General features: G+C 51.5%; 1 protein-coding gene across 2 annotated transcripts in view; it reads left to right on the top strand.

The window, feature by feature from the left end:
* Positions 1-7,597: 7,597 nt before the first annotated feature.
* RAB6B (RAB6B, member RAS oncogene family) overlaps positions 7,598-25,954 on the top strand; it is a 149,822-nt gene continuing 131,465 nt past the window's right edge. For both annotated transcript variants that reach the window (XM_065410954.1, XM_065410953.1), the window contains exon 1: positions 7,598-7,667. In XM_065410954.1, coding sequence (XP_065267026.1) covers positions 7,598-7,667 — 70 coding nt within the window. The remainder of the gene's footprint in view (positions 7,668-25,954) is intronic.

The following is a 25,954-nucleotide window of genomic DNA, read 5'->3' as shown; positions in this document are numbered from 1 at the left end:
TGTTCTCGAACCAGTAACTCCAAGGCCCTAGATAAATTCATGGAAGATAGGTCCATCAATGGCTATTAGCCGGGATAGACAGGGATGGTGTCCCTAGCCTCTGTTTGCCAGAAGCTCGGAATGGGTGAAAGATGGATCACGCAATGATTACCTGTTCTGTTCATTCCCTCTGAAGCACCTGGCATTGGCCACTGTTGCAAGGCAGGATACTGGGCTAGATGGACCTTTGGTACAACATGTAAGTGTGCTTTAACACGTGTTAACTAACATGATTGTAAACCAGGGGTGGGCAAACTTTTTGGGCCGCGGGCCACATCTGGGTAGGGAAATTGTATGCAGGGCTGGGGCAGGGGGTTGGGGTGCAGAAGGGAGTGTGATGTGCAGGAAGGGGCTCAGGGCAAGGGATTGGGGCAGAGGAGGGGTGCAGGGTGAGGGAGGGGGCTCAGGGCAGGGAGTTGGGGTGCAGGAGGGGTGCGAGGTGCAGGCAGGGGGCTTAGGGCAGGGAGTTGGGGGGGGCGGGGTTCAGGCGGGATTTGGGCTCCGGCCCGGCGCTGCTTACCTAAAGCGGCTCCGGGGTGGCAGCAGCGCGCACCAGGGCCAGGGCAGGCTCCCTGCATGCCTGCCCTGTCCCTGGCCCCGTGCCGCTTCAGGAAGCACTGCGGCCCCTGGGGGGGCGGGGGGGAGGGCTCCGCGTGCACTGCTCTTGCCGCACCTCCAGGTAGCTCCCATTGGCCACATTTCCCCATTCCTGGCCAATGGGAGCTGCAGAGGGCGGTGCCTGGAGGCAAGGGCAACACACAGAGCCCTCTGCCCCCCCACCCCCCCGCCTGGGGCCGCAGGGAAGTGGTGCTGGCCGCTTCTGAGAGCGGCGTGTGGCTTGCGGCGCCACGGGGGGCAATCCCGCGGGCCGGATCCAAAGCCCTGAGGGGCCAGATCCAGCCCGCAGGCCATAGTTTGCCCACCCCTGCTGTAAACTGTGACATAGCCAAGGACCAAACATTTGTGCTAATCCTGTTTAAACCAAAGATCCACCCTAGTGTTAAGTATGACTTGCAACAGAAGTTTGACCCTTGTCTAAATAACACTTTTCAATTGTGTTAGTTAACACATGATTACACATTGCTGTCAACAAGCGTGTGATATTCTTTAACAGGCTTTTATTTAAAAATCGTGTTCATTTTAGCAGCGTCACCTTATCGGGCTTCAGGACAGCTGTGGCAACACCCAAGGACCCCCATGCAGCATGGCTTTTGGCATGCAAATCAGGCATATGCATATTAACAAGCACTTAAAATAACATTCTCAGATCAGGCCTGACATGAACAGGGAGATGTAAATGGGACTCCTGTATGGAACCCCGGTGGAGTGTAACGCTGACATTATGTAGGTGAGGGAACAGCTCATCGTGCTGTGCTATCCGTGTGATGGGTAGGAAAGCCTGCTTGTGGGTTAAGGAGAGGGGGAAGAGGGAATGAGAGAGCACAGTAGACTGGTTGAATTTCACTAACCAGCACATGGCGATCTTTAATACAAGAGCCCCCCCACCCCAGTCTTTGCAGCTGAGTTCAATACTCCGATCCCCAAGAGGCTGTGGGCAGGCCCAGGTGATCTGGTTTTCAATAGGCTTTGTTTCCTGGCATATATGACATAAGGAATCTGTTGGATTTAACATGTGGGTTTGATCAATCAACCCGGCAGAATTAACACTGCCGTTCCTTTGCTTACAAAGCTAGGCCTGGACACAGAGTGCAGAGACCTACCCACTTATTACAGTGCTGCCTGCATGTTCCAGCTAAGATCAAGACCCTGTTGGGCCAGGCCCCATCCAGACACCTAGTGAGAGACAGTGCTTACAGTCCAAATAAAGGAAGGCTTGTGAGCCATGTTTTATGGATGGGGAACTGAGGCACAGAAATGATTGTGCCCAACATCGGACGAGGGAGGGCTCGAACCCAGATCTCCAGAGTGTTGGTACCATGCCTTAACCACAACATAGGTGTGGGCACAGGGCCGGCTCTAGGATTTTTGCCGCCCCAAGCAGAAACAATTTTGGCCACCCCCTCCGCCCCCATTTTTTTCTTACCCCACCCCCGGCCCCACCTCAGCTCCACCCCTTCCCCAAATCCCCAGCCCTGCCTCCTCCCCCCAGGCTCTCAAGCCTAGGAGAGAGGGGGAGAAGCGGCGTGCGCGCCGTGGCCACTCAGAGTCTCCCCCTCCCTCCCAGGCTCTCAAACCTGGGAGGGAGGGTGAGCAGCCGGCGCGCGAATCAGCTGTTTCGCGCGCCGCGGCTGCTCAGGATCTCCCCCTCCCTCCCAGGTTTGAGAGCCTGGGAGGGAGGGCGAGCAGCGGCGCGCGAATCAGCTGTTTCGCGCGCCGTGGTGCGCGAGCGGCAGCAGCGGAGGTGAGCTAGGGCGGCCGGGGCACATTTTTAGGGGCGGCATTCTGGCGCCGGCGCCACCCCAAGCACCAGCTTGTTTTGCTGGTGCCTAGAGCCGGCCCTGTGTGGGCAGAGCCACCTAGAGTAGCGAGACTGGCCTTGTTTTAACCAGTTGGATTGAAAACGTTTTTCCTTTGAGGTGTCTGCTAATGAAGGCCTAGGAGAAAGCCTTCGCTGCATGAGGCTCAGTGGAGGACCAGCCGTGGCAGCTGCCAGTATATAGCCGGCTGATAACATTGCATGCGTGCACTGCATTTCCTTATGCTAACCCCCTGCCGTGTTGTCTATAGCTCATCTTGCCGTCTCTTTGCACTTGCGCCCTAGTTCTGCAGCGTGCAATCACTCCTGCTTGCAGGCCTTAGCACAACCCTGCCAGAGCCTACGGCAAGGCCCAGGATGCAGCAGAGTTTCCACCAGGGGATCTCCATTCTCTGGAGCGCCAGCTGCTCGCACTATTGCCCCACTGCAGCGTACCGCGGTCCTGCTGATGTCCCGGTCTCTGGCTTTCAGTTGACCACTGCTGCTGTGACCCATATGCCTTGCGAACAGGGCAATGGGATGCTAATAGACAGCCAAGGATAAGCAGATGCCCAATCTGACATAAGACTGATGGTCTGAAACTCTGTGCCTATTGATCCCCCATAGTACCCTGCGCTGAATGGGCAGCTGCACCAGTATCAGCAGGTTGAAAGCTGTTGGGGGCTGGCAGTCTGTGATCAGTAGGAACTTGTTTAGCTAATAGAGAGATACCTGCAGAGTTTGACTGAGCTCCTTGGAGAACTCTCTGCAAGAGGAGGAAGGGGTGACTATAAAGCAATTTTCATCTGTAATAATGAAACAGCTACACCTAGTGGCACCATTGCCAAGTGGTCACCACAGTTCCTGCCATTCCTGCTCTTTACCCTGCCATGTTCCTGCTGAGGGGAAGAATCTTTCCTGCTAGCTCTGCACAAAGGGATGACCCCCGCACCCCCAGCTCCCGCTCCCTAAACTGGTTTCGAGGAAGTAGTTAAATTTTCCTTTTGATGCAGCAATAGCTCAAACTCCTCCCCTGCCAACATGCCAACAAGAGCTCAGACACCAATCCTCAGGCCCCAGAGGCTGCTGGGTAAGTGACTGTCCATCAGTGATAATACAACATGGTAGAGTAGAGGGAAGAATTGTAGGAACAGAGGCCCAGATCCTCTAAAATATTTGGGCTCCTAGTTTCCACTGGGAGTTAGATGCATAACTACCTTTGAGGATCTGGGCCCATGAGGCTAAGATCTATGCGTCTGTCAAGGCCAGCTCTAGGTTTTTTGCTGCCCCAACCCTGGGCTCTCCCCTCACCCCACCCCACCCCACCCACACTCCCTGCTGCCCCAGTGCTGGGCTTCCCCCCACCAGCGCTGACTCCGCCCGCTCCCCCCTTGCCTCCAGCCGGTCCAGCGCTGGCAGGGTCAGGGTAAGCAGCGGGGCTCCCGGGCCGCGCCTCAGCCCAGGGTCCCTCCAGCCAGGGCTCCCGATGCCGGGACCGGGGAGGACAGAGCTGGGGGACCGCCCTGGCAGGGGGCTGAAGAGCAGGGGCAGGGCAGCCCCAGAGGGAGCGGAGCCCTGGAGAGCGGGACTCAGGCCCCACACGGCAGCACCCCGCCCTCTATGGCCCCGCTGCTGCTGCTGCTCCTGGCCGCCCTGCTGCAGCCCCTGGGCGGCTCTGGCTGCTTCGCCCAGCCCCGGCTGCAGCGCTGGGGGGGCGGCCGCCCTGCGGCACCTGCAGGCAGCTCCGTGTGCCCCGAGGGGCGGCCCCCAGCCCAAATGTCCCGTGCTCGGAGCCCGCCCGGCCATAAGGTGTGGGCGCTGCTCCCTGACGCGAACCACAGCGGCCCCAGGACACCCCTGATGCAGGACGCGCTGCTGCTGCCAGGGCCGGCTCTAGGCTTTTGCCGCCCAAGCGCCAAAAAAAAAAAAGAGGCTGGCTGGAATGCCGCCCCTGAAAATATGCCGCCCCAAGCACCTGCTTGGTTTGCTGGTGCCAGGAGCTGGCCCAAAGCTACGGTGATAATAGTTACTTTCTAATTAAAGATCAAGTTGGTATCCTTGCCTTAAATTGGGAGGGGAGGAAAGATGGGGCCACTTCTAGCAGCAGTCAGGGGATGGTGGGCACCTCGCAGGGGTCTGAATACAGTACAAGATCCCCAGCACACGTCAGTTCTTCTTCTTCCAGTCAGTCACTCTCTGGTAAAATAAGGGAAGTGATAGTGAGGTGAGGAAAACTGTAAGGGCTGAGAGTTATGGTGGTCTAATTCCACTGACTTCAGTAGATTTACCTGAGGGAGAAACTTGGCCCATCCCATTGGTTTACTTAGTGTCACTTTACACATACGTTTAAAAAGTGCCAATCCCAAGTGCCTAATGTATGTGACAGATTTGCAAAATATGTTCCATGCAAATACCAGAGAGCAAGGAACAGAATGCTGGAGAAGCCTGCTTGCTTTTCTTGATCAACATCAGTGGAAGGAAAAACTGAAATCAATAAGTTCGTGCACCTGGCCTTTCGTGAAGTGTGCAGCACACTTCCTTATGAAACTTAGTGGGAAGACATATTGAAAACAGCTTAGATATGATTATTGTCAGATGAAGTGAAAGCAAGCTGAAGAATGGTGAGCACAGGGTATCAATAAACAGAGCAAGGATCCAAAAGGTTACCACAAAGAACAGTGGTAACTTGGGTTAATATATATGTAATGATCTTCCATTAGGAGCCAAGCTGTCCTGAGTTAAATTTGTGGGGAATACTGTAAACTAGGAGAAGCCACAGAAAGAAAATAAAGGGGCCTAGAGAATTATAAATAAGCACAGGAAATAAATGAAAAGGATATTTGACTGGGAAAAATGCAGATCGCTAGATTGTGGGAGGGGGGGGCGAGGGGGGCAGTGGGAAATAATTCCACACCTGCTATTCAATAGGAGGAAGATATTTAGCAAGGAGAAATGCTGAGGAGACCTCACTGTGGTAGTGGATGGAAAATTAATATGAACATACAATGTGCTCTGGTGGATAAAAAGTCCAGGCAAGTTTGGGCTGCAGACACAAAGATGCTATGTCATGGAGTGGGAGGTTGGCCTTCTGAGACCGAGCCTGGAGTCTGGGACTGCAGCAGCTGGTTGGTGAGGAAAAAATAATGTAATTAAATAAAAGAGCCCATCTAAATGATGGCTTAGAGGGAGTTCTGATTACTGCCTCCAAGTATGTGATGTGTGGAAGAACTAAAGTGCTGGGGAATTCAGAGGCTTCCAGCAGACATAATTAATAATGATCTGAAGCTGAGCAAAGGAAAGTATAGTCTGAATATCACAAAAACCATTCCTACCAGAGAGGTCTATTAAACATAGGTGTGATAGCTTCCCACAGGGGATGTGGCAGAAGCCTCATTGCCAGAAGCATTTGAAATTACACTGCACAAAGCCCTTGACAATACACTTGTGGGGAGAACCTTACAGTGGTGGAGAAGGAGAGGGAGTAGATACAATGACCTATTAGATTATTTCCCCTCTTTTCTATCTTTGGCTGGTTTTAGTTAAGGAGTGAGTTGCCTCCCAGAATGCCCTGGAAGTGAGGGTGTTAAAAAAATACCATTGTTGATTGTACTCCTCCCTATGGTCCTATGATCTCACAAGTTAAGCAGGTTTGGGCCTGGTAACGGGGTACATGGGAGACCCAAAGACTAGTAGTGCTAGTTAACTTGATACTGGCATTTTTTCCTTCTGAGACAGTCTTGATCAGTGGTTCTCAAACTTTTGTACTGGTGACTCCTTTCACATAGCAAGTCTCCGAGTGCAACCCCCTTATAAATTAAAAACACTTTTGAATATATTTAACACCATTATAAATGCTGGAGGCAAAGCGGGGTTTGGGGTGGAGGCTGACAACTCGTGACCCCCCTGTAATAATCTTGCGACCCCCTGAGGGGTCCCGACCCTCAGTTTGAGAACCCCTGGTCTTGATCCTCTGTCACTTTTTCAATACCACCAGTGTTACCTGGCCACATTCCAGCTGGCTTATTCCATTCCACCCCACTGAGCCAGATTCCCTTATGTTCGTTTTTTAAAATGTGCCTCTCCAGAGCTCACGATGCAAATTCACCCTGAAATTTCAATCACATATGGCACATACCCCATGACCCAAGGGGTGGTGTTCCCATGTGCGGTTAAATAACGAATGCATTCCACCCCAGAGGTAGCAGATTGATCTCGAATGGGCTGCAGGAGCTCTTCCAGGGACTTGCTATGTGATCTTGGACAGTCACTTATTCTCTGACCTGTGGCTCCCCGTCCGTAAAATGAGAATACTTCCTTTCTCCGTTTAGCCCATGATACTGCATGGCCACCCCAGAGCCTTAATGTGTAAACTGGGCAGAGATCAGCTGTTATGGGTGTATCCAGCACCTAGCACCAGGGGGCCTCTGGGCCCTACTATAATGCTAACGATACCAACAGGTTGCACTTCAGCAGTGCAGGATGCGATTCCTTTGTACTGTTTGTTATTCCTGTTAAACAGTGCAGCATTGGTCACCTTCGGGCAGCAAGGAGATGCTTGTGCCTAGCCTTTATTGTCCCTAGGCAGGAGGAGGGGAAGGAAGGAGGCTGGCTCTGGTCTTGGTATGCAGGGTGAGCTGGTGTGGAGCAGGGGGTGTTGGACTGGGGGCTTTGGGGGGAGGTATTTCGTCCCCTTCTCCCCCGACGATCTGCTGCTGCTGCACAGCCCCGAGGACAGTTTGTTCCCTCCCAGCCTCTCTCAGGTGAGGCAGCATTTTGAAAGCTAGCCCCCCTGCAGCCGGAGCCGGCACTAGCAGGGCAGGTAAGGGTCGCTGGGACTCGGGGGAGGCTGCCCAAGGAGCCCTGCCCTGCCCAGCCCAGATGCAGCCGGCGAAGCTCCCTGCAGCACTGCATTGGCTTACTGCTCCAGCATGACATCAGGAGCGGGGAGCCAGGGCGCAGGCGCCGGCGGCGGGGCGGGGGAGAGAAGATACAGGAGGCAGAGCGTGGCGCTCGCCAGCATCCCCATCGCTTCGGAGCGACTCCGGCGTGTCCCGGCCCCGCCCGGCCGCCCGCCAGCGAGCCCAGGGAAGGCAAGGAGCCTTCTCCCGCCCAGGGACCCCCTCCTATCCCACGCCCGGCACCATGTCTGCGGGAGGAGACTTCGGGAACCCCCTGCGGAAATTCAAGCTGGTTTTTCTGGGGGAGCAGAGCGGTGAGTCCTGCGCTCGATCCCGGGGGGTCCCCTTGGAGCCGGGGGTCGTGGTTCTGCACCACCACCACCACCACCACCCAAGGCCCCTGTCTGTGCTGTAGCCTGCGCCTCTCGTGTCCTTTGCGGCTGCGGAGGGCGGCCCCGATCCTGCGGCCGGGCCCAGGGAGCCAGGTGCGGGAGGGGGGCAGCTGTGCCGAGGGGCGGGGTTGAAAGTGACCCGGGCTCAGTGCCGAGCACATTGCGGCGTAGACCCGTGGGGGTGGGGGGCTGGAGATAGCAATGTAATTACATACAGCGCCGTGCGAGTGAGGGGTGGTTGTGAGCACCGAGGTGCTGGGGACATAGGCGGCTTCTGGCCGCTGTCATTAACACTGATCCAGAGCCGAGCACGGGAAAGCAGCGTCTGAACGCCCCGGGGAGACCGGCTCCCGATAGCGCATGGTGCTGGTGGGCTGGCTCCTGGGGAGGGCGGCTCGGGCTGCGGGACTGTGCTGCATAGGCAGGCGTCTGGGGATGGAGCTGCAATCCCTGCTCCAAGGGGAGGGTTCAGGCCAAACTGAAACCGCAGGATAAATGACCCAGTGCTAATAAACCCCCGGGTCCTGCCCAAGGGACCCGCTCAAGAACTTTGTTGTTATTTTGCATTCCCCCTCCTAGCTGAACTCCTGTCTGGTGAAGCAGGGACAGGCATCTGTCAGCAGCCCTGGGAGTGCAGAGAATTCCAGGGCTGCCCCTTTCCTGGGGTGGGTGGGTTGGTTTGGGGGGCGCGCTGTTGGCTATTGGATTGTCTCTCAAGCAGCTGACATGTCTTAGCACATACAGGGTGGTGGGGGTTGTACTGGACAGTCCCGTGTAAAGCAGCCCTGCTGAGCTTTCTGGAAGCTGTATGTGAAAATAAAGACGAGAGGAGGAGACACACCCTGATGCTTGCCAAGCTGCAGCCTCCCTTCCCCTACCCACCTATATTGATATTAAAAACCCTTCCAGGTGGGTGGATGTGTTGGGGGGGGGGGGAGGGATGTAACAAGTCAGCAAGACCTGGCCATAAAATTATCTGTTAATATCCCCTCAGCTCACAGCCTCCTGCTAGGGATTCTACCATCCGTGAGCCTAGCAGTGGCTCTTCTGTAACCAAACCTTGTCTGGCTCCCTGCTTCTGACATGCCACCTGGCTGGTTGAACGAAAGGCGTTTGTTGCACAATATAAGGAGAGCTCACATGGAAACCTAGGGGGTTCTGGGGCAGAGTGATTATCCTATAACTTCCTTAATGGTTTTGGTTTACAGCACTGGGGAAGAGGGAGCTGGTGCTATATGAGACCCAAATCACATGGCTCATGGTTTAATTATGCTGTGCAGAGGGTGCCTCTTCCTCAGGCTTTCTGAAGGGGGGGAGGTGGGGTGAGGATAAAGGTAAATGTCTGGCATTGATGACAGAGTGGATTAGATGGAGTTCCCAGCAGGAGTCTGCTTCGAGATGCTCTGTAGTCCAGATCCCTTGGCAACTGAGCGTGCTGCTTGCTGCCCTCTCTTTAGGGCTGAACTTGACTTTCCCAAGCCTGGGTGATGGAACAAAAGGTTGCAGGATGCTACACGCTGCCCATCCTGCAGTGCCCTCTTTATTCACTGCTTTGCAGTTTCCTGTCATTTCTTTCTCATTGATGGACAGCCTCCCAGAGCAGCTCCCCTTCCCCGATTTGCCCCCTCCTTTAATGGATGCATGCGTGCAGGGCTCCCAGGTGTGCAGGAGTTTCTGATTCTGACACAGAAGATGCTGCAATGTCTAGAGAACAATATTTGCCATATGTGCAGTAAGGGGGAGGGGAATAGAACAATGTAGCAATGTGGGTTTGGGAAAGGAGGCTGGACTGCCCCAGGAGCTCAGGAATGGTGTGAGGATCATCCAGAGCTATGCATTTTTAATGATATTTTTGACTGTCTTGGGTGAATGTGTCACATGGAGGAAAGACCAAATGACCTGGGCTGCATACGCACATGCAGAACCAAAACAAGAACACCTGGCTGATGATCAATTTTCTCATCCTTTTTCCTCCCTGCCCTGAGCTTCTCCATACTTGGCCTGCCCTGCTGGGGCCAGATAAGCAAGAACAAAAGACGCTTTCTCACCTTTGCCACTTTATTAACACCCTTTGCAGGGCTGTTAGCAGCTATTGTTCATAGGCCTGTACCAACTTACTTGCCTTCCTCTGGGGTGTGTGGGTAGCCATGGGGGCAGTGAAGGGGTCCCTCTAAAGGGCAGACTTGTTCAGCTATCTAGCTCTGAAAACCTATAGGGTGGGATTTTCAGCACTGGCCTAAGCTCCCACTGAAACCAATCGGAGTTTCCCCAGAGACTTGAGCGGGAGCAGAGTCCACAGTGGGCACTTCTGAAAAACCCACTGGGGTCTCTGAAGTTATGGATTCTCCACTAGGGTGACCAGATGTCCTGGTTTTATAGGAACAGTCCTGATTTTTGGGTCTTTTTCTTATATAGGATCCTATTACCCCCCACCCCCGTCCTGATTTTTCCACACTTGCTGTCTGGTCACCCTATTCTCCACTAATCAATCAGTGAAGCTGCTAATGCAGCCACTCTTTCCAAATTAGCAGCTATGCTCCCAGTGCCTGAGACCTTTGTCAGTGAATAGGGAAAGGAGCCAGCTGTATACTCTTCCTTTATGTACAGAAACCATGAACTTTACTCAGACCTTTCTGTTTGAGAATGCCTTACATTCCATTTGCAGCCTCCATTATTCTTCCTCTAATGACAGACCCCACATTCTGAATCTGTCATTTACTTGCTTGCTAGCAAACCACAGCCTGATAAGACAGGCATCCTTGTGGCACCTTAGAGACTAACACATTTATTTGGGCATAAGCTTTCATGGGCTAGAACCCACTTCATCAGATGCATGAAGTGAAAAATACAGGAGCAAGTATAAATACATGAAAGGATGGGGGTTGCTTTATCGAGTGTGAGGTCAGTCTAATGAGATAAATCAATTAACAGCAGGATACCAAGGGAGGGGGAAAAAACTTTTGAAGTGGTAAGAGAGTGGCCCATTACAGACAGTTTACAAGAAGGTGTGAGTAACAGTAGGGAGAAATTAGTATTGGGGAAATTAAGTTTAGGTTTTGTAATGACCCAACCACTCCCAGTCTTTATTCAGGCCTAATTTGATGGTATCCAGTTTGCAAATTAATTCCAGTTCTGCAGTTTCACGTTGGAGTCTGTTTTTGAAGTTTTTTGTTGTTGAAGAATTGCCACTTTTAGGTCTGTTATTGAGTGACCAGAGAGGTTGAAGTGTTCTCCTACTGGTTTTTGAATGTTATGATTACTGATGTCATATTTGAAATCAGTCCACTTTTCAATGGTATTTCGTCTTTTGCTCTCTCTGTTCCCAGTGTGGAGTTTCAGAGAATGGGGGACAAGCTCATTAAGCTATTGCTTAATTGCTGACCAATTTCCAGACAAAGGCAGCCTGTGATTTGAGGTTGACGAGTGTCACCTTGAAAGGTGCTTCTGATCTGTATAGAGAGGGTCACCATCACCCACACATCTGGCTGCATTGAGCTAGGTAGTCTGTATATCGCAGGTGTTACTTTTAAAATTGCTATCTCTCTATCTAGTTGCCCATCACCATGGTATCTGAGCACCTTTGCCTTTTACCATTTCTATGGCAATAACGATTCCTCCAGTGCTGCATCATAAGAAAAACCAGGGGGGGGAAAGCAATTGAAGTGCTCTTGCAAGTGTATCAATTGACAATCAGAGATAGTAACCATCTTCCAATAAAATATGTCTGTAAGGAGAGAAGTATATTTATCACCTTATATAGAGGGGGTGGTTTGGGTGGTTGGTTTGGTTTTTTTTACAGAAAAGTGGTATAAAATCTGGAATGAACACTTTCAAAGCTTAACTTTGCTCCCCTTATTTTCATTTTGAAAAGGGTCCTTTACAACTGTGGCAGTATTTCTGTTGTTCAGATCCACATTTGCCCCAGATTTTTGAACAGGAACAGTTCATTAGAGAAACCTACTGCGTGATTTAATGTACAGAGCCTGGCTGGGCTGGCCATCGTCTTTTCCAGGCACCCTCTTACCAAGAGCCTTTGTAAGACTCTTGGAGGGTCAGGGACTACAGAATCTAAGGCCTTGGCTACACTGGCGCTGTACAGCGCTGCAACTTGCTGCGCTCAGGGGTGTAAAAATGCCCCCCCCCCCCCCCCGAGCGCAGCGAGTACAGCGCTGTAAAGCGCCAGTGTAATCAGCGCCTGCAGCGCTGCACGCTCGCTCGCAGCGCTGCAAGCTATTCCCCTCGGAGAGGTGGAGTACATACAGCGCTGCGAAAGAGCTCTCGCAGCGCTGGCGGCACGACTACACTCGCGCTTCACAGCGCTGCCGCGGCAGCGCTGGGAAGTCCCGAGTGTAGCCAAGGCCTAAGACCTGCTGCAGCTGCAGGGTTTTGCATGAGTCTCACTCTCACTCACACACTCACACACACCCGTCTGACAAATCACTGTTATTCCTCTCTCAGGATAAGTCTCCTGTCTGCACATTAACCAGCACATTTAGAATGTGAGCCAGGGAGAGCCTTGAGAATCTGAAGCAGTTGAATCAGTCCTTCCTTATTGTATGCAAGTCACACCCTTGATCCCATTTCCACTGTATAAGGCCCATGAGTTGATTGGGAGTCTGATTGCAGACTGGAGGTTCTTCCACAGGCTGCTTTGGGACACAGGAAGGGTTAAAATCCCCCTTTCTGTTTTCACATGAAACTTTCTATCCAGTGCATCCCAGCAGAGCCAGAGCAGGGAGATGCCCCCAGGCAGTGACTATAGTCTGACTGAAGTGCTATTGATCGAAGGCTGTATGAGCTCAGTTGTAACAGGACATACAGCTGATCTAGGGCCAGCTCTCAGATGCATTTGAAATAAGCAGCTGTGTGGAGGAGGGACCAGAAGGGGCAATGGTGGTTCCAAGTGACCTTGGGTGTCTCCTCCGAAAAAAGTCACTGCCCTTTCCCCATCCATCTAGCATGCTGGCTGCCAAGTGCCCTGTGTTCACAGGACACAGTGCCGGGTCCTAAGCAAGTGTTCTCTCTATCCACTCAGGAGAGGATGTGCGTCCATGGGGATCTCTGCATTAAAGGGAGATCCTGGCGCTTTTGCTCAGAGGCTCTAAGGCTGACTCTGTCTGTGTTGCTGTACCAACCCCTTGTTTTCTGGGACTAGGGTGACCAGATGTCCTGATTTTATAGGGACAGTCCCGGTATTTGGGGCTTTTTCTTATATGGGAACCGATTACCCCCCACACTCTGTCCCGATTTTTCATACTTGCTGTCTGGTCACCCTATCTGGGATGGGCTGTAAGACATGCAGCGCTGAACTGGTTGTTAAACTAGCAACAAGATTAGCTTCACACTTTCATTTCCTCCCACTGATTCTTATTTATAGTAATATTCCCATCCAGTTTTCAGGTCAGCTGTACATGCTGCCACCAGAGGAATTAGAAACCATGTGGGCCTGATTCTGAATCCATTTACATGCCTGGGGATCAGGAGTAACTCCGTGGATGTCAATGGCATTACACTGGAGATCAGAATCAGGCCCATTGCATGTTTAGCACTGAAAGACTCTGAGCATCTTGGTTCTGGGGCCTGGGACATTTGGAGGCTAGATCGGGCCTCAGAAAATGCCATAACTTTTGTTACCCCCTCCTCACAGCTCCAGCACTGGGGCATTTGAGGCCTTTCTGCATGCTGGCAGGATCAGTAAACCACAGTGGGTCCTGTTCTCTGTTCACACTGGTTTTATACCAATTTATCTTCATTGTCTTTGCTGGAATGACTCCTGATTTGCACCCACTTGAGAGGAGAATCCAGCCCAGTTACGTGCAATCACCTGCTTTGTGGCTTTGCATCACAAGTCAGAAATCTGTGCTTTGTGAGAATCCAGTTCCAGCACGAGCATTGTTCTGTGCAGACTTGTGCCTCAACTCCCCCTAACTTAGAGTCCGTTGTGCAATAACGCTGTGTGTCAACTCCGGCATGAGAATCCCACTCCCTCACCATGGGCATTGTTCTGTCTAAGCTTGTGCACTGACTCCAGGGTGAGAGTCTCGTGTTCTAACCTCCCGCACTGGTTCCGGTGAAGACCATGTGAGTCTTTCTTAAGAAAATGAGTTAAAGAAGGCAGCTTCCTGAATAAACTGGATAGCCCTTACTGTGCATGGGGCAGTGAGAAGGAGGAGTGGAGAAGGGTTGGATAATTGACACCAGAAGTGTTCTGAGCACATTTTTCTCCACACACTCCCTGTTTTCCTTACCTGCGGTCTTGTACATTAATTTCCTGTTCATGAAAAATCAGTTTAGCTTTCCTGGCGACATTTAGCACAGTCTGTCTCCAGCAGAGTGTCATGGTAATTTAACATTTAGTGCTAAAGTTTTCAGGTAATGGGCAATTCCAGAAATAGGTTATAGATGCACTTTATTGTAAATATCCAAACAATGAATTCACATCGTTTTCACTGCAGATCCATTGATATGAGAACATGTGGTGTCTCTGACAGATTGGCTAGTTTACTGTCTGATAGCTCCACTACCTCAAATGGAAGATGTTTGGGTATTAGAAGCAGTTGCCCTGATAGGGAGATAGTACATAGAAGCTCCAGTCATGGTCCCATTGGGCATGCTGTATAGACCCACAGATAAGAGCAGGCCCCTGCCCCCAAAGAGCAGAATAGAGCAATACATCTCCCCAAGGGGCTACCACCACGGCTATGTGTCATTCCCTGAAGCACTGCTAACTGACAAAGCCTCTCCTGGAATGCCAGTATAGCTGGAAGCATGCTGCTTGCCTGGTGCTTGCTGGTTTCTGGGGTGGGACTTACAAGACTGGACTCAGTGCAATGATGAGCTACTTACCGTACTGTAGGTCACTCGGTGTTTTGAAGAAAATGGGGTTTCTGTGATGGTCTATTGCCTGTATTTTGGCAGCTCTCATTTGTTCCATGTACCCCTAGGATTTCATTGAGAGTCAGCCAGAGCAGTAGTTGTGGGACATAAGATAAGTCCTGGGAGTGGGCGGTGGGTCGAACTGACTGGCAGTAACTGTTCCTGCCACTTCTCCCTTAGTCGTTGCAAGGAAATCTAGGAATCATATTTATGCCACCATTATTTCTGAGCTGCACCATTTTTATTTTGGCATGCTGCTCTTGGGTGCAACACCTCCTTGGTGCAAAGCCCATGCAGAGATCCAGATATACCCTCCTCCTGATGTATGTGTTCTCCTACAGCCTCACCCCTTTGCTCCTCCATCCCCCTGCAAGCTTGCCGAACTACCCTCACACCCACATGCACAAGCATCCTGCTAAAGGGGATGTCTCAACCTTCCCTCCTCCTCTTTTTGCATGCATGCTTTCTCAGGGAACGCTGCACACCTGTGAAGACCGTACCAATGGGCTACATGCATACACACTTCCCATGTGCTAGCACTCTCACCATTAGATTGGCAGCCCGTAGGGCAGGGGCCGTCTTTTTGTTGTGGGTTTGTACAGCACCTAGCACCACGGTGTCCTCCTGGGCCATGCCGGGGGCTCCTAGATGCTATGGGAATGCAAATGACAAATAATAATAAAGTCCTTGTCACAGGGTTGCTGGTCCCTGGGAGCAGGCCAGGCCCAGTGCCCCTGTGTCAGAGCAGGTGGAGCCGATTAAAGGGGGCGGGGCTACACCTGGGCCTATAAAGGCCTGTCAGAGGGCAGGAAGGAAGAGGAGGAATCATTGGGACAAGCTGTCCCTGGGAAGAGGCAGGGTGCTCACCCTGGGTTAGGTCCCTGGAGCAAGGGGCCAGGTGCTCAGGGTGGTAGCCCTGGGGCTAGTGTTCCAGCAAAGGAGTAGAGTTGGCTGGGACTGAGGAGCTGCAAGAAGTGGGATCAGCGGAGATCCCTGGGAGGGGAGGCCGTGCCAGCCTAGGACAAAGGGTGAGCTAAGGGACTGCTCCTGTTTGTTTTGTTCGCTTATGTTTGGATGCTAAAGGAGGCTGGCCGTGGTAGCGTATGCTTAGAAGCTGAAAGAAGCCCTCATGAATAGCCAGTGGCATTCTGAATGCTTGCCCTTTGCTTGTGCTCACACCCATTCTCTGCTTGCTTTCCACACGCTGCCCTGTGTCCAGTTTTACTGACCACAGACAGGCCTGGGAAGTGAACATGTGAGTATTGGTGGGACCGTAACGTTTTTGTTTGCACGTGTGAGCGCTCCTGTCAGAAGCAGCTGTGCACTCATCCACTGGAGGAAAAGAACCCTAACCCTGCGGTTGAGGCTTGCATGCAGAAGGAATCCTGAGAGAGTGGCAGACCGCTTAGCTGCACCCAGGTCATCTGCAGGCAGAGGTCAGTGGGAGGAATCCAAGATGTGTTCTTGGTGCTGTTTCAAACACTGTTGTTGTTTACATGGCAGCAATACTGGAGGGAAGTTCTCCCATAACTCCTGGACCCCTAGAAGCCATTGTGCTGAGGGAAAATAGTGCAAACCCTGAGAATGCCTCTGGGAGAGAATCTACGTATCAATAATTTTCCTCTTTTGGGTGAGGTCTCATTGAATGAAACTGCAGGTGGAAATACTTCTGTAAGAAACTGGAATGTAACAATGGGTGTTACTTGAACGCCGGGCGCTGGTACATAGCGGTGCAAAACTCCTGCAACATTTGCAGTTTCTGGATGATAGATGTTCTTTTGTATTTGACGTTCTGCAATAAAATACGATACTTTGGTCTCTCTTTGGTTGTTTAGCTCATTGAGCAACACTGGGCGTTTGGTTAAATGTCTTGTCCTCCTTGTCAATCATTTGACCAAATGACTAGTTCTTAGTCACTTGAGTAAGTTTGAGGGAAAGTTGGTAGTACACCTATCAACTCCACTGTGTAACAAGCAACCCCCAAGTTCTGTTTGATTTAATCTGACACCTTTCTTTTACTCCTTGTCATGCCACGCTAGACTCCCATGAGAAAGCCCTGTCTCCTGCACAGAGGCACTTCAAACCCCTGCCGGGGGCAAGCCCATTGTTCCCGAGGAGGAGGGCTGTTGAGGGCCCTCAGAGAAGCTGAGGGGGAGTGGTCATTTAGGTAATCTGGGCCACGTCTGTTCAGAGCCTTATAATAGGGACAGAGACCTTCAATGTCACTTGATCTCTAGGGAACCAGTGGAGCGAGAGGAATGCATGGGAACCCGTCACCTCTCCTAGCACTGCAGGAGTAGGACAGAAGAAAGAACTGAACCTTGTGGAACTCCCCAGGGAAGGCGTCTGGGGGGAGAGGAGTCCAGTACTCCCCTCTGGGGGTAGCCTTTGAGAGAGGATTTCCCTGGAGATGGGAGAAAAGGGACCCAAGAACGGAAGGAGAAGAGTGAGGGGAAATGGGCAGTTTCAGCGGAAACTCCAGATAAGTGTGTGGGGGGGGGGTGCACAGGCACCCAAACCATGGCCCCGCCTTCACACTGCCCCTTCCCCTGAGACCCCGCTCCCGTGGTGCCTCTTCCCCCCCAAGACCTTGCCCCCTGCTCACTCCTCTTCGCCCCCCTTGTTCGTGCTTACAGCTGGTAGAAAGTGGGAGGGCCATGGCCCCCTGCTCCCCCCCTCCCCATTCCAAAGCCCCTGGAAATGGTCATTGCAACATGGCAGAGAGCCAGGGCTGAACAATGATGGATGGGGGGAGTGGGAACAGGGGAATGAAAGGAGAAGAGAAAACTGCAGACAGAGCTGAGAAAAGAGGCAAGAAAAGGAACATTGGCAAGAAGGGACTTGCGCAGAATGAAAGAAAAGGGGGACAAACAAATGGAGGTAGGGAAAAGGCAAGAAAAGACCTATGGCAGAGAGGTCAGTGAGTTTAACTCATTTATTTATGAGCCTTTATTTTATGGCCTTTCCTTGGCAGACAGCCTGTGTTTATGTAGGCTTGGCGGAAAGAAATGGGATGACTATTTCAGGCCCTTATGTTATATTAATATGGCTTGCTGCTCTGGGTATGAGAGAACAAGACAAGGAAAATACCCTAACATTCACTTCTGGTGGGTAGGGACCTGGTGGCCCCCAGATTCTCCCACTTTATGACAGAGCTTTACCTTGAAACTCTGAAATGCTGACAAGTAGGCATGGTCCTAAGCACAGTGGCTTTACGGAAAATGAGTTTGACTTTGGAGGAGTCTTCTGTCTGAGCCTCCCCCCAGCTCCTGTGGCCTGTCCTGGGCACAGGAGAAAGCAGTCCAGGATTGCCAGCTCCAAAGAGTCCACAAATTATGTCAGGCCACAAAAAATTAATGATTGGCTTAAAAATGATGGGTTTTTAAAATAATAATAAATGTTGGATTCCTGCCATCTGGGTTTTGCGCCTCTAGTGTTCATGTTTTCAAGCTTTTTGCCACAGCCATGAGGGTAAAAGCTTGTTTGCTTAAAGGGTTTATTTTTTAATTCAATCTCAGATTCACATGACTCCAGGAGCTGGGCCTTTAACAAAAATAATGAATATTGCAAGAGTTGTCTAAAATTGGGGTGGGGTGCTGAAATATTGTTTCCACGAAGAAGAAACACCAAGGGTTCATCTTCTTCTCTCCTCCTATGGTTGACCAGGGTTGAGGAAACAATACAGGGTTCTTCTTTCCGTCCCCTCCTGAGAGTGGGGTTCAGTCAGTGGTTCGGGTCTTTGGACCTCAGGGAAAGTAGGAGCTCGGGGCACACTCACTGCCTGCTCTGAAACTGGAGCAGATAGGGCTGGGGAATGTAGATCAAAGCTCCTACTCCATGCTGACCCTGCAGCCCATGAAAGAGACCGGCCAAGCATAAGCCTGAGCCTTTCTGAGGAGAGGTTACTGAGAATCACTGGAGTTAAAGCTGAAGGGCCATTGTTTCGTTTCCTAGGTAGGGAATTCTTGGGGCAGTTCAGTGAGCATTGTGGGCAGCCAGAGTGGTTCCCATTTACTAGTGAGAGAGTTGTGAGTTTCTACAAAAACCTTGCCTCTTCCCCATGAGCGTTCACTTCCCTGTGAGAGCAAGACGGGGCTCCTGGATGGGAGAGAGTTCTGGGTCCCTGCTTACACCTGTGATTGGCACAGCCCTCTGCTAGTCCCACCCTGGATGCTGAGAGGAGGCTGAGATGGACTAAGGCAGGGAGCCACCAGGTTTGCTGTTCTAGTCGCCCGTTGGGAAGGGGATGGCTGCTGGCTGGCTGATTTGTAGATCTGAGACAGTGAATGTTTGTCAGTGGTTTTTCCCCCTTTCACCTAGGGCAAGCAAAGGCTCCAGTTTGTGCCTCCATTACTGGGTCTGGTTAGTCGACACCTTTGGGAAAAGGGAAAGGAAGGAAGGAGCTCGTATACAGTTGGCTGTGGAGGCAGGTCCTTGGATAGCAGGAGAACTCTGACCATAGGGACAGGCCAGCAATCTAGGATCTTGCCTGATTCCCAGTGACGTCTGATGTTACCTGGCAAGAGAAGGTCAAAGAGAGTTAGGTTTTTGTGCTCTGCATATGGGGCTGGGCCCAGAGTCAGTCCCATGTGAGCAGAGGGATTAAATTCAGGCACTTCTCTCCTTAGTGCTTTGCCACACTGAGCATGTCCTTCTCTTGCCTTGCCCCAGGCAGATCTCACTAGCTGAAGTGTAGGCAAAGAGCAAGGTGGAGTTCTGTACCCTCCAACATCCCCACACAAACCCTCTCCTCCCTCACCCGCTCTGCCACTCCTCATAGCTCTTTGAATGAGCAAGGCCGATCAGATAAAATTAGAGATGGGGCCATGCCGCAACATTCGGGTCTGATCCACAGTTCAAACTCCATCAAAGTGCTGTTACGGTGGGCCTCAGTTTGGGTCTAAATCAAGTGAAAATGAGGGCAGAAGGTGGCATGGCCACCTCTTCCAGCATCTGCAGCCATCCCTTCAGCTGTGCCTGCTCATGAGGCTCCGTCTTTAGGCCCGTGCCCTCGCTTAGATGAGATAGAGGATATCCTGCCCATTCCCTTCCTCCCCCTGCACGGGCTGCATGACCCCTCGCTCCCCACAGCAAGCATGGGCCCCTCTTACATTGCATCACCTCCCTGGAGGTTGGGGCAAGGCCAGGGGTCTCCTCCTCCCCTCCAGCATCTTCAGACTGGCCTGTTCCCTCACCCCAGATCTTCACTAGGTGTCCAAAGGATCCATTCCTTCCTACTACCGTTTTCAGGGGGACTAGGTATGGGGAGGATCCACACCTCAGGTTCACCTGCCATCATCCCCATTCTTCTGCAGCAGTACCTGGAGACCGTCCATAAGCGCTGGCTGCAGCTGCTGTCACGTGACCCTCTAATGCTCTGGGCTCACGTGCCCTAGAACGCATTAGCTTTGGCAGTAATTTTGTCAGCCTTTATCTGTACAGGCTGAAATGTTTCATTCCAGGTTTCTGAATTTTTCTGGAAGATTTCATCTAAAACCTTTCTGCAGGGTCCAGGAGTGAGGCTGTGGGAAACCATGTAGTGTTACCCAGATTATTTTGGATGGCTATTTTTTTAAATAAAAGCTCTAGCGCCCGCATGCTTTGGAACTGGGGGTGGCCTGTGTGGCAGGGACATGCCTTTTGTCATCCCCAGGAAAATCTGCCCACATTTGGCCAAACTACAACCCTTTGAATAATCTCAGTTTGCACATGCTCAGCAAAGACTTTGGGTATGTCTATACTTGCAGAGTTTTTGCGCTGTAAGTTTCACTGGTGATAGGGCACTGGTGAAAGAAAAACATTGGTTTGTGTACTCAATTCCTCAGGTGTCAGAGAGTGTTTACACTAGCAGCACTTCCATCGCGGATGAGAGCAGCGCTGTAGGGCAGCTATCCCACAGTGCAGCGCTCTCGATAGGTCTTGTGGGAAGGGAGGGGGAGCGCAAGGCATTCTGGGTCCCTGCTCAGTGCCCCGTGCTGCACTGCTTCATGTCCCAGCAGCCCCATTACTTCCTTGTTTCTTTCGTGGCATTTTTTTAAAACCCTCTGCTGTCTGGCTGCTTTCCCCGCCACATCTACAAGCAAAGGGAAAGGGAGTTTCAAACTTCCCGGGGCTTACAGGGCATCAGAGCAGCAGAGATGCTGGCCAGAGTGGTCACTTTTGGAACTGTGGGATATCCTTTGGAGGCCAAAAGGTGTTTACACTGGTAGAATGTGTCTTCACTTTCACAACGGGCACAAAAAGAACAGCGGTAAGAGCTGTATGCCTCTCGTGAAGGTGGTTTTCTTTTTGCAGTGAAACTTCTGAGTTTCACCGCAAAAAGTCATTAACAAGTGTAGATGCTCCTGCAGTTTTTAGCGCAAAAAAGGAACCTTTTGCACTTTAAATGGTAAGTGTAGACATAGGTGCCAACTTTTCCCGGCGCCGCTGGGTGCTTGCGCCCCGCCCCGACTCCACCCCTACCCCCATTCCAACCCCTGAGGTTCAACAAGGACGAGTGCAGAGTCCTGCACTTAGGACAGAAGAATCCCATGCACTGCTACAAACTAGGGACCGAATGGCTAGGCAGCAGTTCTGCAGAAAAGGACCTAGGGGTCACAGTGGACGAGAAGCTGGATATGAGTCAACAGCGTGCCCTTGTTGCCAAGAAGGCTAACAGAATTTTGGGCTGTATAAGTAGGAGCATTGCCAGCAGATCGAGGGACGTGATCATTCCCTTCTATTTGGCATTGACGAGGCATCATCTGGAGTACTGTGTCCAGTTTTGGGCCCCACGCTACAAGAAGGATGTGGAAAAATTGAAAAGAATCCAGCGGAGGGCAACAAATGATTAGGGGGCTGGGGCACAGGACTTATGAGGAGAGGCTGAGAGAACTGGGATTATTTCGTCTGCAGAAGAGAAGAAGGGGGGGGGGGGGATTTGATAGCTGTTTTCAACTACCTGAAAGGGGGTTCCAAAGAGGATGGATCTAGACTGTTCTTAGTGGTAGCAGATGACAGAACAAGGAGTAATGGTCTCAAGTTGCAGTGGGGGAGGTTTAGGTTGGATATTAGGAAAAACGTTTTCACTAGGAGGGTGGTGAAGCACTGGAAAGGGTTACCTAGGGAGGTGGTGGAATCCCCTTCCTTAGAGGTTTTTAAGGTCAGGCTTGACAAAGCCCTGGCTGGGGTGATTTAGTTGGGGATTAGGTCCTGCTTTGAGCAGGGGGTTGGACTAGATGACCTCCTGAGGTCCCTTCCAACCCTGATATTCTATGATTCTATGTCATTCAGTGACATGTTGGAGAGGCACGTGGGGGGGGGGGGGGCGATGACAGGTTCCAGAGGGCCAGGGGGAGCACTCTCCCTGGGCACGTGCAAGTATTTCAATGCAGCGAGATATCTTGGAGCCCTACCGAAGGCCTGGTGTTCCAAGCCCTGAGTGCTGACCGTTACTGCCTTGGAAGACGTGTTGTGAACGAGGCAGATAGACTGCAGGAAGAAAAAGGAGGGTGCCATGGTGACGGCAGTTTAATGCTGCCCTGGAGAACTGGGTCTTCACCCCCACACCCAACCCAGAGTTCCTGTGTGATGCAGGGCAAGTCACTTAGCCCAGACTTTTCACAGGTGCTCACCAATTGTGTGTTCCTCATTTTCTGGGGGCCTGATGTGAGACCTGGGACCTGCTTTGCAGAAGTGTTGAGCACTCACAGCTGCAACTGAAGTCAATGGGAGCTGTGCTGTGCAAATAGAAAGTGCTATAGAACGCTGAGTACTCTGAAAAACCAGGTCCTAGGCACCGCAGATTGGACACCCAAAGTTAGTGGATACTTTTGGCCTTAATCTCATGGGCCTCAGTGCCCCACCGGTACAATGGGTACGGTAGTACGCCATCCTATCACAGGGGTGTTGGGAAAAGAAATTCATTAATGTCTGTGAAGCAGTCTGCTACTCTCATGATAGCACCATAGGAAAGCCCAGGAAGAAATTCATCATTTTGTTTGCAGAGCCGGGTTTGCATAGTGGGCAATAAATAAAACCGGGGCCACATGTTGAATATCAATGAGAAAACAAACTATTGAGCTTGTTCAGTGATCACAGTCCATCCACTGAATGAGGCAGGGATCCCATGGAAAAAAGTGTGGGTGATCATGTGACTAAAGACTGGGGCACTGGCTTAGGATGTGGGGACCCAGGTTTAATTCCTTCCTCTGCCATGAACTTCCTGTGTGATCTTTGGATATGTTGCTTAGTCTCTCAGTTTGCTGTCCCACAAAGCATGGATGATAATGCTTCCCTACCTTCTTGGAATATTATGAGAATAAAAACATTAAAGATTTTGCAGTGCTTTGAGATCCCCAGATGAAAAGTGTGATACAAGAAATAGGTGTTGTGCAGCCATAATAATGTGCTTTTTGAAATGTACCTTTTGTGTGTAATTACACAGCACTCTCCTAGCATTTCCCTACAAATGAATCTAATGGATGACGTTTTCAAATTATAATGCAGTTTAACTGCTCTTCCATTATCTATGGGTTTATGTGGTGTCCCTTGGTTCAGTTGATGGTTGTCCTCACTAGGTATCTGTGCTGGAAGAAGTTCTGACATGGCCTTTGTCAATTCATGAACATTTCACAGTCATTTCCCATTTCCACCAGAGCTCATGCATCTGCAGTTATGTGGTTGGATTCCTTGATCTTCCCTTGAGGACATTTGTTCCTTAGTTGTTCTTTGGAAGTGACTCTTGGGGTGGTAAAATTGTCCTTGGCACTACTCTTTGCCCTCTGTCTCTTGTCTCTGCCATTTCATGCCAGTGGTTGTCTTCCTGGCCCAGGAGTTTAGAGGTTCGGAAGTCTAAACTGTTTGGAGGGTGGGAGTTGCATGGGGAGGGGAGAGAAGTCACATGGCTTGGGGGGAAGGGGCACCAAAGGTTCAGATAAGCTGCAGATAAACATTTAAATGTTGGGGTGATTCTCTGAATCCCACCCAAACTTCAGCCCTTCTGGGGGTCACCAGTTCTGCGTAGGAACCAGCCCCTGTTGTGCTGGTTCAGGGGAGCTGTAGAACTCTGAGTGTTCATGCTAGTACATCAGTGTTGCTGGTCAGGAGCCCAGCACTGGTGGTTCCGTTTGTTCTTCCTGACCTCTCTGGCTTACTCGCATGCTTCGCTGCTGGTTGGCAGGCATCTGTGAGAGCGCTGCTCTGCCATAGCTGCAGCACCCCCTGGCTTGAAATGGTTTCCATTCTATACAGGGTTTACAGTTTGGTTCAATGGTTCTCAGCACCCCCTTTATCGAAATTGTTCCAGCACCCATGCGCTCCACATGTGTTCCCCTGCCACTAGGATTGCATGTGAAACCTTAAAAAGGTCAGTGATGAACAACAAACCAGTCCTGAGGCTTTTGTCCCAAGACCGGCTACAGGTGTTGCTGGGAGCTGGCGGAGCCATGTGAAATGGGTGGGAAGCCAAGAGGGGCCCGATGCGCTGTGTTCATACCCTGGCCAGACACCCCACTCACATGCAGCAGACTTTAGCCCCACCCCAGGGTCAAGGGAGTCAGCTGAATATTGCTTTGCAGTCCCAGAACCTCCCGCCTCCGACCGTAGGCCCACCTACCCAGCCACCATCTCTCCCTCTTGCCAGCGAGATCTTGTCCCAGAAGGTGCCCCGGGGGCAGGATTCTCGTGTGGGGTGGCTGATTCTGCAGGCATTGGTAGGCATGATGTATGCTCCAGCTGCCCGAGCATGGCTAATTTAGCAGTGCAGATGTGGACAGGACCAGCTTCACTCAGCAGGGGAACCAGAACGGTTTTTAATTATACATCAAGATACTTGACAGTTCCCTTTCTCATTTCGTTCGCTCAGTCTGTTGGGTTTTTCTCTTTTCTTTGTTCCAGCTTTTCTTGTTTCCATCTCACTCATCTTGTTAGTAACTGATCTTCCCCTTTCTTACCATTCCCTTCCCTCCCCCATCCCCGCATTCTTCCATAACTCTCTGGTCTCTGTCAGTTTGGACTCCTCCTTTTCATGTAATCCCCTTGGAATCCAAGTCCCCTCCTGTGCATGCAGAAGGCAATTAGAATAGGAGCTGTCTTACATGCCGTTTTAAAATTTTTCTCCTTCAAATAACTCTGGTGCACCCTGATGCTCGGGAAGACGACAGCCTGGCAGCTCTACATAGGGCTGGATGCTGTGCAAGCTTCCCTCAAATGGCTCAGCCAATACACTTGAATCCTGAGCTGCAATACACCCAGTTACTTGCATTCTTAGTCCTGTCCCAGCTCTACCACAGCACCTCAATCTTCACCTCCAGGAGTTCCCTGTGGTTCCGATCCAGCATCTCCACGTGGCTCACTCCCGACCCACAGTGCCGATCTCAAGACACCCCCTGAGCAGAGGTTGTCAAGTGTGCCAGGTTGGTTGGTTGAGCCGAGACCACTGGACTCATTTCATTTGTGAATGAAGCCAGAGTGGAACCCAGCTGAATAAAGACAGCACAACAGCACCCCAATGTTTAAATGTTTATCTGCAGCTTATCTTCCATCAAACTTCCATTGCTGCTTTTTCAGTGAGGGGCCTCTGCAGTCTTCCAGCATGGCAGGATGCCACCCCTCTGGTACCCCAGGGCAGATGCGGAGCAAGGGCTAGCAGGCATTTCCCCGTCCCCCCGGGCAGTGAGATTGGGGGATGCTTTCTGATCATCCACCTGTACTGCAAATACCACATGCCCAGGCAAGGAAGGGACGGGGGGTCTGGTGCTGAACTGGGACTCGGGAGATCTGGATTGCAGTCCCAGCTCCATAACCGCCTCCCTTGGGCAAGTCACCTCATCTCACTGTACCTTGGATCCCCATCTATAAACTGGGAGAACAATAGAGTGCCCAGCATAACGGGGCCCCATACTGCTGCCAATGATACCAGCCTTTTGTCTGTTCAGAGAGTGCCATGCCTGTGGGTGGAACCAGAACGTGTCGGATCATTCTGATAGTCCTTTTATGTCCAGAAGGCTCAGCCTTGCTCTCCTGTGTGCACTGTGGTCCAATGACACCGTGGCCCAAGAGCCGCTGCTTTATCCTTAGCTTGGGAACCCAGGCTTTCAAGGGGACAAAAGCAAGGTCATCCTGCTTAGCACTTACAGCCCACCATGCATCCTGCTTTCCAAGCCTTGCCCAGTCACTGGGGATTCCCTCCTCCCCTGGTACTAGCTCAGTAACCATTGAGCACAAGTTGGCCCATACAATGTCCTTGTTTGCTCTCTGGACTAGGCACCTTCTGGTACCATCCTTTGGGTGCCTGGGGCCCGCTACTAATTCTGCATACTCACCACCTATGTTGGGAAACTGACACCGTGCGG

Source organism: Emys orbicularis, chromosome 9, assembly GCF_028017835.1.
Source record: "Emys orbicularis isolate rEmyOrb1 chromosome 9, rEmyOrb1.hap1, whole genome shotgun sequence".
Classification (NCBI taxonomy): domain Eukaryota; kingdom Metazoa; phylum Chordata; order Testudines; family Emydidae; genus Emys; species Emys orbicularis.
The sequence above is the reverse complement of the archived record's forward strand: the minus strand, read 5'-3'. Positions and strand labels throughout refer to the sequence as shown.